This window comes from Diachasma alloeum, unplaced genomic scaffold (genome assembly GCF_001412515.2).
Source record: "Diachasma alloeum isolate Michigan unplaced genomic scaffold, Dall2.0 Dall_scaffold_00199, whole genome shotgun sequence".
NCBI classification, from domain to species: Eukaryota; Metazoa; Arthropoda; class Insecta; order Hymenoptera; family Braconidae; genus Diachasma; species Diachasma alloeum.
The window spans coordinates 804,822-821,614 of record NW_021680364.1 but is presented as its reverse complement, the minus strand read 5'-3'; the positions used below and the strand labels follow the sequence as shown (position 1 = coordinate 821,614).

Here is a 16,793-nt window from a genome sequence, read left to right as displayed (position 1 = left end):
GGCTCTCCCAACGCACGGAACACGCGAGGAAGATCGCTCCTCGCGAAAGGGACGGGAGGGGTCGAGAGCAGAACCACGGACAATCGCAATTATGGGGGACCACCGTTGATTTATAAGTAGCGAGCTCGTTTCTTCCGTCCCGACGCACCTACGCCTTTTAAATCCCCCTCTCCTTTTATTTATCTTCATTCTCTCTTTATTTCTGAATTCATTTTATTCGGTTATACATTGACTTTTTATTCGAACCTCGCATGCTCAACTGATAAAAGGGAGGAATCGAGGTTCTGAGAAAGAGTTGAATGTGGAAGGACAGTGGGTTATGGAAATAAGGGTGCGAGCATTATTAGTGGAGCTTCTGCATCCTCTTTACATTCTATTTCTTGCGCGAAAGGGCTTTTGAGCTTTGAAGATCGGGGACATTCCGCGAGTTGAAAACCATTTCGATTATTCAAATTTTATTCAGTGGGGTTTTTTAGAGAGGATGAGAGCATTGAATTCTAATAGTTGAGAATTTCAATCCGGGGGTGATGAAGTAGGCGAGGTCGTGGACACTTTTGGAAGAGAATTGTCATTTCGGGGTGGGGCGACTAGTAGTTTTCAGGCGGGTGATATTGAATTTGAAGTGAAGGAGAAGAAATCCTGAAATTGAAATTTAAGGGGTCATTCTACGAAACTAGAATTTTTTTGAGCAGCAGGAAGATGAATTTCCACTATTCATATGAAATTTTAATCGAAATACGAGTATTTAGTATCGAATTTTACTGAATTTTTACTTAATTGGAAAGTCCAGAAGATATTCAGCAGAATTTTCCTGATTTCTATTAAATTTACCGGAAAATCGAATTGAAATTTATGATTTGATAGATTTTTCCACAAAATTTGGATTTTTCAATGACGAAATTCCTTGCAATTTCGGTGACACTATAATTTAGGGGAAAAGAAAAGACATGATTTTAGTTTTCACTAAAAATTCGATGAAATTGCAAATTTTTCAGCATCAGAAAGACAAAAATTCCTGAACTTTTAATTTAAACATGAATATTGAATATCAAATTTCACTCAATTTTCACTTAATTAAAAATTCAAGAATTTCCTTGCCCGAAGGTTTTGACTGAAAATTACCCTCAATTTTCACTTAATTAAAAATCCAAGAATTTCCTTACCCGAACTTTCTTAATTTCTATTAATTACCCTGGAAAATCGACCTAAAATTTACAATTTCAAAATTCAAAATTATAATCTAGTAAAAATTTTCAGCAATATAAAATTTCCTGTTCTCTCACGCCTTCAGAATATTCATGATCATATTTTCCCCTCATACAGCCCCATCAATAACACCCAAAACAATCAACCCAATTCGTCTTCCACTTCACCCATCACTACTCAACATTTTTCATCCTTCAATCGATCCGCCATCAACTGCCGCAGCACGCAACCCACCTTTTTCCTCCTGCCTGATGAAAACAAGCTCGTAAAAACCGTAGCTGCAAAAAAAAATCTAAAAGCGGGAGGGATAAATCAAACATGATGAGAAGTCCGCAAAAACCCGCGACGAATCGTCCGGCAAATATGTTGGCTCGCTATCCCCATCCTTTTGTTCCCGCCGCTGTCGATATTCCCGAGAATCGATTCGCCCCGGTTCGATAAAAATAACCAGGACGGCATTTTCCTCTCCCCTTTAAAAAAAAACGCAAGCACAAAAACAGATTAATTTATTCCTGAAAAATGATCTGCATCAGCCGCGGGTTCTCCTGTAACTCAAGACGAGGGAGAGCCCTCAAGGAAATTCCTCCGTGGAAGATGTATCGGGTTAAAATTCTTCCGGGAAGCCACTCAAAAAGTCCCCGGGGTCCCCTCCCCCCCTCGATATTTAGGGAGAGGATAAATAAAGCCTTCACGAAGAAAAAAAAGAATAATCGTCCACCACTTCTTAATATTAATGGTCCCTTCCGAGCTGCCGTAGGTGTATAATAAACTCGTGGGTCACGAGAAAAGCCCTCTTTACGCCGTCGTGCTGCATAGAATAGTCGATAGTTAAGGTGGAACCCTATCGGGCATAAATTATGCCGCCCATTAAGTCCCAACTATATACGATCAAGTCCCGATAGTGCATCATCCAGTGAGACAGTCGATATCACTTGATAAAGAGTCCCCCGAAGTCACATATCACGTTTAAAAAAATACTCCAACATCATTAAAAACAGCGAAATGCCAAAAGATTTTTCCCGCCCAACGACACCTCATTACGACTCATTGACCGGTCCAACAAGTTGTGAAAATCCATGAAATACTTAATTGAACTAACGAACTGATTTGCATTGGAAAATCACGTGATTAAGGTATGAAGTGTCGGTGCGAATCGAGCTCGTTAATTTTTTCTACCACTCACTTTTATGATTTCTTAAGTTGCCTTTTAAATCTGTGGGAATGAGGGTAATTAGAACAAAAATTAACAGCCCTTCAGCCAGTGACTTGTGGTTTTCAACAATTTTTTCCCCATTTTTTATTACGCACATGCAATGATTTAGTTAAAAGCAGCCCAGCACAGGGATAAGAGCCGGAAGTGCCCAGGGGGGGGGGGGACTATAGGAAGGAAGGTATCGTTTCCTCGTTATCTTCTCGACTTTCGCGGTTTTGTTTCCCACGTTTGAACGACTCTATCGTATTCGCCATTCGACATCCCCCCCTCCCCTATTTTATATTTACGCTTTACTCCATTCCTATCAATTTACCACCCGCGCTTCTTATCGAGACCCCTTCGAGTTTGCGGTTTGTTGGTTTCCTTCCACTCGAGATAACAAAAAGCAACGAAACAATTTGTCTTCACCGGACTTTTTGCGAGTAAATTCTTCGCCATCCGAGTTCTCACTCCATTAGGCTCTCCAACCAGCATCTAATTTCCCCCGGGAATTTCCGACATTGATCACAAACTTTGTGGTTGATTGAACTGACGATTGTGTAATAACGAAGAAGTCAATGAGACTCGAGGCGTTACGGTAGAGTCAGCAAGGTCAGCCGAGGCCGTTCCCAATCCATTAGCCATTTCAACAATCAGAACATTTGATCTTGAAGGAAGTTGAGATTGGCCTCTCGTCACGCCGGCTAATCCCCTAATCCTCCCTCCTATCAAAACAAGCGATTTACTCGTGACAAAAAAGAGGGGGGGAAAAACAGATCATGCCTATCCAATCAGCATATTGAATCTCATCTAATCATTATCTTCTGATGAACAGGTTTCGAAGGAAAGGACTGCGGTGTGAACTCTGACGACTGTCACGGCAACCTCTGTCAAAATGGCGCCACATGTATGGACAGAATAAACGAGTACTCCTGCCTGTGTCCACCAGCCTTTACAGGCCCTTACTGCGAGCTAGATGTTGACGAGTGCTCCCTGAGACCATCTCTTTGTCACAATGGTGCAACATGCACAAACTCACACGGCAGCTACTCCTGCATATGCGTAAATGGCTGGACAGGACCTGACTGCAGTGTCAACATCGATGACTGCGCTGGTGCAGCTTGTTTCAATGGTGCAACTTGTATCGACAGAGTTGGCAGTTTCTACTGTCAGTGTACCTACGGCAAAACAGGTGAGTCATCGCCAGATTCTATCAATAATCCATAAACTCCGGGACAAACTCATCTCCTTATTCGATGAATTTCAATTACTCAATAGCTTGTCCCCCGAGAAAGACAAAATCGAGAATAGAAATTGCACGTGCAATTGAGCATGATTAGAATCATCATCTGTTCTGGGGACAAAAAGAAATAGCGTATAAGGATGGCCCGAGGACAGGCATAGGCGAGAGGACATCTGTCCCCATGGCTGGTGTTCCATATTCCAATGGTTGATTAGACACTTGAAAGTTGATAGAAATAATCTGACGACTCGTCATTCCACTCGTTACATGGGGGCCCTCATAATGGGGGTCGTTGTAATTTATATCGAAGTTGAAATTATTTGTCGGTGAGGACTTTGTGATGTCGTCGTAAATGCCTTCAGGCCCCACATCGCGATTATATAGAGAAGAAGGAGAGTCGAAAAGGCCCCAAGTGCCTCACCAGATCTCCTTCTTTGGTTGACGACGATCGACTCCCATGTTTGGTATTCTCGACACTTTTGTCCTAGAGACAAACAACAGTGTTCCCTTTAATAAGAAAAAGTTGGTGGTACAAAAACCAATTGACGATATTTCATCCTTTATTCTCTTTGTAGCTGTTTGAGGCTCTCAGAAAGGAGAGAGTTTTTATGGTTTTATTTGATTAATTGGTTTGTTTCAGGTCTTCTCTGTCATCTCGATGATGCATGCACGTCTAATCCGTGTCATCAGGGTGCAATATGCGACACTAGCCCCATAAATGGATCATTCACGTGCTCCTGTGCCAGTGGTTACAAGGGCCTTGACTGCTCGGAGGACATTGACGAGTGCGAACAAGGTAAGGACCGTCTGCTATCGTCATAAATAAAAACCATATAGAGTTATTTACGAGCCAGGTACACAAAGGCGGGTAATTAATTGTTGACTAAGCGTTTCTATGAAAAAAGACATGTTTCCAATATTGGAGAGCACTTCAAGTAATCAACAATCGATACCTTTAGCTCTCCTCAACGAACATCAAAATAAAAACGAACAGTCAAAACTCGTATAAATTCTTCCTGCACGATTTTATCTATCCAGATGCATTCGTCGTTTGAAGTCATCCCCTGAATCAAGATCCAAAAGAGAGCAATCGTCTTCTTCAGAACATAAAAAAGAAAAGTTGAAATGTCTCGTTGGTCCAAGTGTGTTGGCCAGATCATTATTATCATCGAGTGGTAATCTCATGTGCCCCAGGACACACGCTCTGCGAACACTCCCCGTGGGGCATATGACGTACCTTAATAACCGTGCAGTCGCATATTTACTATTGCACTTAAACAACAATTTCCCATTTTTTTCTTTTTTTTTTTTAACTTCTGGCATTTGGCTGTCGCTGATGTTTCCTACCAACTGTCGAGCCTCTGTCATCAGTTCGAACGCATATTAATTGCTCGGCATTTGTAATTATCAGGTGAATCAATTGAACATCACGATGACAGGATTAACGATAAAATTCATCCAGGGGCAGGATAACTCGCCCCATTCCCTCGGCATAGACTCGTAATCATCTCGTGATTAATCTCACAGTTACTCGTCTATCGAGGGCAGATATTAATGACGCTAAAACTGTTTTGAATTGGATGACAGGTAGATTCAAGCGTCGACCAGAAAACCCTAACGTTTTGAATTCAAGGACCAGAATTTTCCTGAAATAACCAAAAATTCATGTTAATTTAAGTATAATTACGCTAGGTTGAAGCAAAAATAACTGAGGATGAGAATTATTTTCCACCTTTTCCTTCCAACGATCGAATCTCTGTCACCGGTTCGAACGCATATTAATTGCTCGGCATTTGTAATTATCAGGTGAATCAATTGAACATCACGATGACAGGATTAACGATAAAATTCATCCAGGGGCAGGATAACTCGCCCCATTCCCTCGGCATAGACTCGTAATCATCTCGTGATTAATCTCACAGTTACTCGTCTATCGAGGGCAGATATTAATGACGCTAAAACTGTTTTGAATTGGATGACAGGTAGATTCAAGCGTCGACCAGAAAACCCTAACGTTTTGAATTCAAGGACCAGAATTTTCCTGAAATAACCAAAAATTCATGTTAATTTAAGTATAATTACGCTAGGTTGAAGCAAAAATAACTGAGAATGAGAATTATTTTGCATCTTTTCCTTCCAACGATCGAATCTCTGTCACCGGTTCGAACGCATATTAATTGCTCGGCATTTGTAATTATCAGGTGAATCAATTGAACATCACGATGACAGGATTAACGATAAAATTCATCCAGGGGCAGGATAACTCGCCCCATTCCCTCGGCATAGACTCGTAATCATCTCGTGATTAATCTCAGTTACTCGCCTATCGAGGGCAAATATTAATGACGCTAAAACTGTTTTGAATTGGATGACAGATAGATCCCGGCTATTTTTTTCCACTCCCTCTGGAATGCTCGATCCTATTAAAGCCTCGACGATAAAATGAGAAAAAAAACGATTGGAGAAATAAAATACGCAGAAAAACATGGACAAGAGAAAGAAGGCAAGAGGCTTAAGAACTCTATACAAGATGTGCCAAGGGAGCGGCCAGTAAAATGGTTCTAAGTAAATCCCTTTCATTTGCGGCGCTCGATAATAAATAAGGCGAGCCAACTCGCTGTTATCCAGCAGTGTATAGGTGAAGCCCTGGCAACTCGGTTAATGCGTTTCCTCCCAGACAAAGACACTTCATTAATAATCAGAAGCACTTCTTTTGTGTCTCATCTTACGTTTACTTCAGATATACTCTTTGTCTTTCTTCTATTCCCTCATCGTGATGTGTATTCCCATTCCTCTCGTCTTCTTCTTTTCTCGGTTGTAGTCGGATTGTGTGTCTTCTACAGGATTCCCCACATGATCATCTCTTCCTATTTTTAAAGAGTAAAGAAGGTTCTAGTTTTTAGAAGACAGTTGATTTCAAGTGGACAATGTTTTGGAATGAGGTTTGTTTCCTTGAAGTGAGGAAGGAATTACGAATCATATTGAAGTGGAATTGTAAATTTGGATCATGGAAATTAAGACTCCGAAATTAAGGGTCACAAGGGTCACGAGAGTCAGATTATCGGTCCAAATAAGGGTCAGATTAAGGGTCGCAATATTAAGGGTCACCAGGGTTAGATCAAGGGCTCAAATAAGGGTAACAAGGATCAGATTAAGGGTATAAATAAGTGTCACAAGGATCAGGTAAAGGGTCAGAAGGGCCCTTAATGGGAGTAATTAAGGGTTATAATGAGGGTCAAATTAAGAATCCAAATGAAGGTCACAAGGGTCAGATTAAGGGTCTCAATATCTCTCTATATTTCAAAAATCCAAATCGATTTTTGGTGATGAAAATTTGGTGCTCGATATTTAGACTCCAAAATTAAGGGTCAGAAATGAAAGGTCAAAATAAGGGTCAAGAAGGGTATAATGAGGATCACGAGTGTCAGATTAAGGGTCGTAAGGGTCAGAATAAGGATCATCGGGGTCATGTGGGGATTGGCGAGCGGAGTGAGCAGGGGCCTAATCTTAAATATAAGATTTCACATATTTTCATTGATCTTTTTTCACTAAAAGCGCGAAACTTTGATCTCTCCGGCGTGTCATTAACCTTTATCCAAAGATCAAGTATCATGTCAAAGAAATTCGGACCAAGTCAATTCACTTTCATTCCCTCAAGTCCTCGATTAAGACTAATTGTCTACCGATCACTGTATGCTGTCCACTCAGTGGTCTTGTCTCGGCTATTCTCCTCGTCCCAAGAGCAATCGTGATCACTTCACTGTCCCACACACGTGCATACGTAGAAAGAATTCAATCTCGCCATCTCTCTTCCTTCCTCTTGCGTTTCTATCTCCACTCCTGGACCCCTCTCGCACATCCCACTCCAGCGCGAGGATCGAGTGTCAGGTCCAGGATACGAGGAGTGTAATTATAAGCGCATTACTTGGAAGAGACGACTGGTTAAACCTTTTCTCAAACCTTCATCCTCTACTTCATCATTATTTACCTCGGCGGATGAAACTGTAGGGAAAAGAGGTTAAAGTGCCGCGAGGAGCAGCTCTTACGTATCATCTGTTCAGTATTTTTTATTTCCTGATGCTTTCGAAATCCTTTTATTTCATCAAAAAAAAAAAACAGCACCCGAGGCACTCGAAATTCCGGGGAACTATCGGCGTCATTTATATATTTTTTTTGTCAGGATTTAATTATATTTTATGTACTCAGGGCTCCTTTACTTCGGTTTTACTTTATTTCTGAATCATCAGGGATTATTTATCTTCTCGCGACCCACCGAGTTACGCCTCCGGTGGAGATCCCATCGGTCTGATAACCAAGTTCAGGATGCAATGGGAAAATATATAGTGCAAAGAACATCGTAACGAAGTTAACAGGACAGCTGGGGGGCGGAGGGGGAGGGGTTATTAACGGGCTGATGTAATTATCTATTGCGATCTTTTATTTCGGGTTAATCACATGTAATAGGAGTTTGTTTGGTTATAATTATTTGATGGAGAATATGTTTTGAAGGAAAAATATTACAAAAAAGACTTCTTTATAATTCTAAATTAAATTTTCAATCAACTTCGCAATTTAGGAAAAATGCTTTGCGTCCATTTCGAATAAAATGAGTTTTGGGAAATATTTTTGAATCTTACTTCATGTAATTTGAGATGTTCCTGTCTCTGAAAATTCATGGAAGGTTCTAGCAAGTTCAAGAAAGGTCCAGAACGGTGCAGAATCCTCTGGAATGCAATTCAGTAGCGAAGTGAGAAAACGGTTTAAGTCGACTCATCTCCCAGTTGCGTTTTTGGTGAATATTTCCGAATCTAAGCGAGATAGCGAAATTTTCGTAATCACATTTGTTGCAGCTCTTAATCAGCTCTACAAAAAAGGTTATGACAAAACTTTTGCTATCTTCCTTAGATTCCGAGATATTCATTGAAAACTGGCCAACAGTCGAAATTGACTTGTACCGTTTTACCACTTCGCTGCTAAATTAATTGGAATTTTAAATAAATTTATAAAAACTTCTCGATTGATTTGAGTTTCCCTACGGGACAAAAAATGCTAGAATTTCCTGGCATCTATCGTCTAGTAAAAAATAATCCATAAAGTTTTTCTACCAGAAGAAAAACCATTATGTGCGTGAAATAATTCTCAAAATAATTCTCACTTCACCTTAAAAAAATTCTCTTTGTAAGTCTTATCCATAACTCATTCAATTTTATTCTAATACCTTTTATCTTTGACACGTCCCTACAAGTACAGGATAAAACCCCAGACCGCATGATCGTATTCACGCTTCCCCAACCCCAGCCAAGATGTCTGTGTTACCAGATAGTAAAGTATAAACTGTCCCGTCGCAGGACCCCACCGACAATTTATTCGCAGTTAAGCCACAAGAATTTATAAAGTTTCTATCCAGTCATGAGGATGTTGGTGGTGGTGGTGGGGGGATTGAGGACAATTACCATATGGGAAGCATTTGGCGGTGAAAAAAATTCCGGAGATACTCGTTGTCTTTGGTGTTTTGGAAACCAGAGGATCCGGATTTATGAATTAATAAGGATTTCCAGGAAGCCTTTCTGGGTTGAACAGCTTTTTCCCCCCTCTCTTTGTCAGTGAAGAACCACTACGGGCGTCCGGGCGTCGTGTTACGCCGAAATATCCTACCCCATAGCAAGAAATATCAGGGATACTGGGTCAGCTACATCTCGCAACAAAAGAATGAAAAAAAAAATAACGAAATTTAAACGCAGATCGGGGGATTTTGTCCGTAAAACGCGGATTCGGGGGAGCTGGTGTGCTTCAACTACCTGTTGGAGCAGCACAAAGTGCCTCGGGGACCAATGCCAGAGGGTGGGCGGGGGCATTGTTCGGGAGAAATTCGGCAACGTCGCGCCGCTGCAAGAAGTAAACCGATACTCCTGGTGGCCCTTTTGGGACCTTTACCTGGGGGTGTTTTTGTACCTGCTTTATGCATGGAAATCCCTCGGACAACCAGAAGCAAGACGTCTTGGCCAGATGAGAATATTTCTTTCCTTATTGATTTGGAGATTTTCAATTCGTCAGATTTTTCGATTCAATTGCGTGAAAAAATCATTTTTTCTTGCGGTCATTTTTAATTTAATCTGTTGTGGCCCACGATAATGCTGTAATGTCGAGCAATAATTTATTTACGAGCGTTAAGAACCTGACGGATGAATTCAGTTCAACTTACTTCACTCATTGTTTTACTAAATCATTCTTCATTTGCAACACTGTTTACAGTGTCGTAATGTGACACGCTTAATTATTATATAAACTGGACTCGCGAATATTCGGGAGCTCTTGCTAACACAACGTTGTAAATATTTTAATTGTTTTCCATTTTTTATTTTTTTTATATAAAAAAAACAGCAAAGGAATACCATTTTTAAAACAATTAAGATGTTTAAAATGTTGAGTGAAATATTTTAAGAATGTTTTAAAAGAAACATTGTTGAAACATTTCTCAAAATATGATAAACATTTCAATTGTTTAAATATTTTTGTTTTTTTTTATGTTAACAGAATGTTGAAAATGTTTTAAAAATTTTTGAAAAACATTTTATTTGAACAATGAAACTATTAAAAAATGGAAAAACAGGAAAAAACGGAAATTACGATTACAAAACACCTCTGAAACGACGTTAAATCGTGTTGCATATGGCAGCTGTATTGCCCCAGCATACAACACACGAACGAATCTAATTAAACGCTAAAACGTTATTTTAAATTTAATAACGATGTAATGACCTCTCGACCGTACCCGTCGACTCTGTTATTATCTAGATTGCGTATTTTCTGGTGGATTAAGTTCCTCCTGGATATTGTGAACAGAATCACTGGAGATGAAAATTCTGGGGAGGGGTAGTCAAGAAAAGATGGTATGATGGTGGCAATTTAGCCGGGCAATACGAGACACGGGAATATTAATCGATCGACTATTCAGCGCTCATACGCGTGAATCTATCATCACTTCAACAATCAATTTTCATTTTTTGTGCTTGACTGCTAACGTCATCGGAGGTAGTCAATATACATAATCGATTTTTCATTCCAATTTTTTGATGAAGTTTGAATAATTTTTATTATTCATTTGGAAGAAAGATATTTCAGATTTTCTATTCTCCGTGAATTTCTTCTCCCGTGAATTGTTTCTCAGGTATTTTTTAAAAAATTTCATGAATAAATTAAATGAATAATAAATTTTGTATCCAAAAAAAATTGTTTTGAAATTGAAATAATTTCCGTTATTCATTTACAACAAAAAATACTTTTGAAAAGTTTTGTTTTTTCAAAAAATACAATGTGATTTTCCATGAATTTTGTGAATACTTTCTCACCCATTTTTTGAAATTGTTTCGAAGTTTAAAATAAAATCGAAAAAATGAAAATTATTACAAGCTTTATCATAAATAAATTAGAAATGATAAATTTTTATAAAAAAATATTGTTTCTATAAAAATTAATTTTATGAAATTTAAAAAATTCATGAATTTACCACAAAGAATATTTTAAATCAGTTTTAAAAAAATACAATTTGATTTTCCATGAAATTTTCAAAAAAATTTGTTGGCTCACACATTTAAAAAAATTAATGACCAAAAAAATTCAAATTACCTCAAACAATTTGATTTGATTCACCTCCGAATGTCGTACTACTGTAAACACGACTGAACAATGTACTTCTTGCTCGCGGGTATTTCGATGTATGAGACACGGTGGCAATTACAATGGAAAAACCGGGACGAGGAATTACACGAGTGTGGTATGGCCTTCCCCCCGCCTCAGAGGAAGGTTTTAGTGCTGGGCACGAGGAAGTGAAGGCACCTGACAAATGCCCTTGGTCGTGTAGTTTTTCCGTGATAAGCCAACTCTAATTAAAGCTGCATCATCAGCGTTCTTTAATTTGTGTTAATCTCAATTGAACGAAGTATTCAATCTGTTTCTTGCCTCATATTCAATTTGATGATGGCATTTGCTTCCTCTGGGGATGATTTATGGGCTGGATTTGATGGATTAAAGCCTTCGGGAACATATTCAATTAATTCTGGATTAATTAAGAACGAGAGGAAAAAAGGGAGTCCCGTATGGGATTTTTTTTGTGAAGAGATTATTGAAATTAATTGTTTAGGCTTCGAGGGGCTCAGTACGTGAGAAATTCCGGGATTTTATCTTTATGAAAGGGAATAATTTTTACTTCAAATGAAAATTGAATGAAAACATTAACATTTCAGAATATTCTATGGATATTCAGGAAATAATTAAAATTAAATTTACAGTTTCCATTGATTTTTCGCTGAAATTTTGAATTTTTAATGACAAAATTACTTGAAATTCCACTGTTACTTTAATGCGATGAAAATTCCTAAATAATTTAGTGGAAATTTCAGCCCCAAATTTCTTGAAAATTAAATTTAATCTCTTTAACAAAAAAATGTAAATTTTTAAACAATTGAAATATCTGGAATTTTGAGAAAAAAATTTTGAGATTGTTTGAAAAAAACATTCTCAACATTTTAAACTTTGGAAGCACGTTTGAAACTTTTTTTTAAACACCTCAAACATTGTAATTATTTTAAACTTTTCGTTTTCAATATTAAATGACGAAATTAAATTAAATAAATTAAATTGATAAAATTTCATGAAAAATTCACTTTATTCAATTAAAAAAAATTAATTTCATTAATTAAATTAATTTGTCTTATTATACATTTTTCAAATGTTTAAATAATGAAATTAAATAAATCCTAGTTTTGAATTTACGCTTTCCGCTGATATTCCCCTGAAATTTGAATTCCCAGTGACTTTCAGTGTCTGAAACTTTCGTTATAACAATAATGTAATAAACATTTCATCCTAAAATTCCCGATTCTTACAAGAATAATCTCTCCATTCTCTTTCTCTTCAAAAATCAACTAAAAACTCCCCATTTGGCGTCGAATCTCGCGAAAAAAAAGATTTTCACTCGAGGCTGTGCATACGGACCCTGGAAAAGTCGATAAATATGGTATAATTGACGGCAGGTGCACCCGTATAAACCTCCTGTGAAATTTCTCGTTGCATCGCGTGTCCCTTGCGGGGTTTTACCTTGTTTCATACTTATGCCGATCGACTCTTGCTACGTGGTGTCCATCTACGGTCAGAACGTAATCGCACCCTGGATTCCGTACGATTTGAGATCCCGATCACGCTTCAGTTCACTTCGATTTACCTGGAATTATTTCGTGCCCCCCTTTTTTTTTTATCATCATTTCGCTTAATTTGTTCAAATCTCTCCACTATTCAACAGGAGTTTGAGGCGTCTAACGAACCAATCATCCTGTCACCAATTAAATCAATTCCTCCGTTTGAATGGGGCTAGATACTTTTACGGGAACATGTGTATCTAGTGATTAGAGTGTCAAAAAGTTTATGTTTGGTACACGCGATGTGTATTTGCACTGATTTCCTCATTTCTTTTCCATTTTTTTTCTCTCTAAATTGATATGTTCTTATTTTCTTTTTTCTATTCAAATTATGAAAAGGAAGTGAATGGAATTCATTACATTTTATGGATATGTTAATTATAAAAGCGAGTGAAAATTCATGAATAATTCTTTCAAATAAACAAATATTAGAATATTTTCATTGAAATAAATATACAAAGTTATTAATTTTCAAGTATAATTTTGCTTAAATGAATAGAAACATTTTAAACAAATGGTGTTGAATGATCAAATCATTAATTTTGCATTATAAATATTATAGAATGAATAATTATGCAATTTAAAAATTCTTAAAACAACTTTAGGACTTCATTTTCATTTATTTGTCTTGATCTAAATTATGTGAAGAAAGACACTGAAATTCATTATATTCCCATATGGAAATTTTTAATATAAAAATGGACGATGAATGAAAAATTAATGAATAATTATGAATTTGTAATGAAAAAACGAATGAAACGAAGGTTTCTATTCACAAAAAATAAACAATTTCCTTGAACCTAAACAAATGTTTTATTCATTTCATATATTACAACATTTTCACATGAACAATCACATAAATTAACCAATTTTCACCAAAAATATTGTCTGAACGACTAGAAAAATTTCGACAAAACCGTTTTATGCGATTAAAATGCACATTCCCGAGTTTAACCGATCAACTCATTAATTTCGCACCATAAAAATGAAATAATAAATAATTATGCACTTTAAAAATTCTTAAAACACCTTTATGACCCGTATCGTCCTCTCGAGATAGGCGAGGCCTTAGGGTATTCATTAGAAATTAAAAGAGAATTAGAAATGCGAGCAATTAAGCCTTCTGTTCAGTTCAGTCGAATAAATTTATATCGACAGTTACTTAAACAGAGTTTCTTCTTCCTTCTAGAGTAACCAATGCCCACAACTGCATTAATCATGCGGCCCGCGTCCATTCCCCTTTTAATTATCACTCGACTGCAGCCTCCAACGATCTCACTCCTGCATTATACTTCCCATAACAGTGCACTCCCAGACTTTCCCATTCGATTGAATTCAATTGCCTTCACGTGCGTTTTGAGAATAAAAATAATGGGGGGGAACGGGTCGTTGGATTTCATACCTTTGCGAGAAAGTTCTCGTCAATTTTGGAGTGATGATGGTTTTTTTTTTGCTCTGCAGGATCACCTTGTGAGCACGACGGCGACTGCGTTAATACTCCTGGATCTTTCGCGTGTAATTGCACGCAGGGGTTCACTGGGCCTAGATGCGAGACTAATGTCAACGAGTGCGAGAGCCATCCCTGCCAGAATGACGGGTCCTGTCTTGACGATCCGGGGACGTTTCGCTGCGTCTGTATGCCAGGTAAGTCGAGCAAATTATAATTTTTTAAAATGTATTTTAGGGAATTTTCAAAATGAATTTTTATGCACTCTTTACATTTTTTTCGGAGTTTTTGAGCATTTTTTGTGCTGAATGAGAGTAAAATGAGGGGATAAATTAGAAAAGATGAATGGCGGTGGTCTATTAAGTCTCGAAACTATTGAGAATCTGAATTTTTATCAATTTTATCGGAGGATTAAATTAATCGGTAAATACATTTTTTTCCTGATGCATATAACAAATTGAAAAAAGTAAAACAATTCATTTCCATCTATTAAGCTTTGAGGCAATGGAGAAAATTAATTTTAATCATTTTCAATGAAAATATTTGAAAAAAATTCAATAATTAAATAATTCAACGAAATTAATTGAAAAACTAATTATTTTGATTCATCAAATTACGAATTTTTTCGCGAAACTGGATTTTTATTAAATATTTCAAGAATAACTAGAGCAAAACGGATTATGAAGAAATTAGTGTCTTGATTTATACAAAAATCTTCGCAAGGCGAAAACACTAATTTTGATTTATTAATTCTCGAGACAATAAAGAGAATTATTTTTTATCAATTTAATTTTTATGAACAGAATTAGTTGTTAATTCCGGAGTTATTTAATCCCGTTGTTCTCCAAGAATGCCCATAAACCATTAGTCCCCTCATTTCACTCAGTTGAAGTAAGAAGTGACAACAAATTAATAAATCCACGAAAAACTCGCGTAAAACGTCGCAAGGACCGCCAGATGTTCCGGGTCCGATTGCGTGAAATAGAGCGAAAAGAAGAGACAAATTAGAAAAAACTAATTATTTTGATGTATTAAATCGCGAAATTTTTCGCGAAACTTGATTTTTATGACTTTCATTGATTGAAATTAATTGTTAAAACATCCCAAGAACCACTAGGTAAAACGGATTATCCTTAAATTCTTCGCCTGATGCATATAAAAAGTTTTTAAAAGCAAAACAACCCATTTTGATCTATTAATTCTCGAGACAATAAAGAGAGTTATTTTTTATCAATTTAATTCTTATGAACAGAATTAGTTGTTAATTCCGGAGTTATTTAATCCCGTTGCTCTCCAAGAATGCCCATAAACTATTAGTCCCCTCATTTCACTCAGTTGAAGTAAGAAGTGATAACCACAAAATAATAAATCCACGAAAAGCTCGCGTAATTTTGTGACGCGTGAAAAGTCGCGAGGATCGCGAGATGTTCCGGGAACGATAGCGGTCTCGCACGCGTTTGCGTGAATCCCCACCTCCACCGGGGGAGTCACCCTCGGTAAATTCTCGACGAGATGACAACCCGAGAGATCTGANGGGGGGGGGGGGGGGTCACCCTCGGTAAATTCTCGACGAGATGACAACCCGAGAGATCTGATAACTGCACTCCACTCGCGCACAGGAAGCCAGTAACTCTCGATCCCCTCTTCAAGGGTAAGACGCGCCTTAATTGTTAGACGCGAGGATTATCGATTCTCTTTCATCAATCGTGGGATCGATAATCGATTGGGGGAGGACAATACACGGAGAATTATTTTGTGAGAATTATAAATAAAAATTCGAAATATTTATTTATCTATTCATTCGTCTTTTTCAAACGGAAACAAAATCTTTTTAAAAATTTCTTTTTGCGGAAGTGAAATCGTCATTTCACATTTATAAATTATAATTTCAATTAAATAAAAGAAGAAATGGTATAATTCAGTCGCGAAGTGATAAAACGGTACAAGTCAGTTTTGACTATTGACCAGTTTTCAATGAATATCCCGGAATCTAAGGGAGATAGAAAAATTGTTGTTATAACCTTTTTTGTAGAGCCGATTGAGAGCTACAACAAATGTAATTACGATAATTTCGCTATCTCCCGTAGATTCGGAAATATTCCTCAAAAACACAACTGGGAAATGAGTCAACTTGAACCGTTTTGCCACTTCGCTACTGAATTGTATTCTATCAGTCAGGAATATTTCAAAAAGTGGTTTGAATAGTATTTTCTTCAGTTCTGATTGCGATATTGTGCCATCGGAATCACGAATTCATCGCGATTGATTCGATAATTTTTTTTTCACGTTCTGTTTTGCTCCGACATTTCAACAAAAAAATCAAAGTAATGCGGCCTCGGAGATGATGCTGGCCGCAGAGAGTGATGACGACGGTGGGATGCCCTGCGGCGAAACAAATGGAGCATTAAACGCGATAAACGCACGCTCGCGAAATTGCTGCCATCGATTCGCCAAGTGCACGATTTCACCGATCTTCTCGTCGATTTCTTCTCCCTCCTCCTTCCCCCCCCC

At 37.6% G+C, this 16,793-nt stretch overlaps 1 protein-coding gene across 1 annotated transcript in view; it reads left to right on the top strand.

Moving 5' to 3' along the window:
- LOC107035632 (neurogenic locus Notch protein) overlaps positions 1–16,793 on the top strand; it is a 217,522-nt gene that overhangs the window by 142,597 nt on the left and 58,132 nt on the right. The window contains exons 6-8 of the mRNA XM_015253147.1: positions 3,234–3,590; positions 4,282–4,437; positions 14,297–14,479. Of these exons, the coding sequence (XP_015108633.1) occupies positions 3,234–3,590; positions 4,282–4,437; positions 14,297–14,479 (696 nt within the window). The remainder of the gene's footprint in view (positions 1–3,233; positions 3,591–4,281; positions 4,438–14,296; positions 14,480–16,793) is intronic.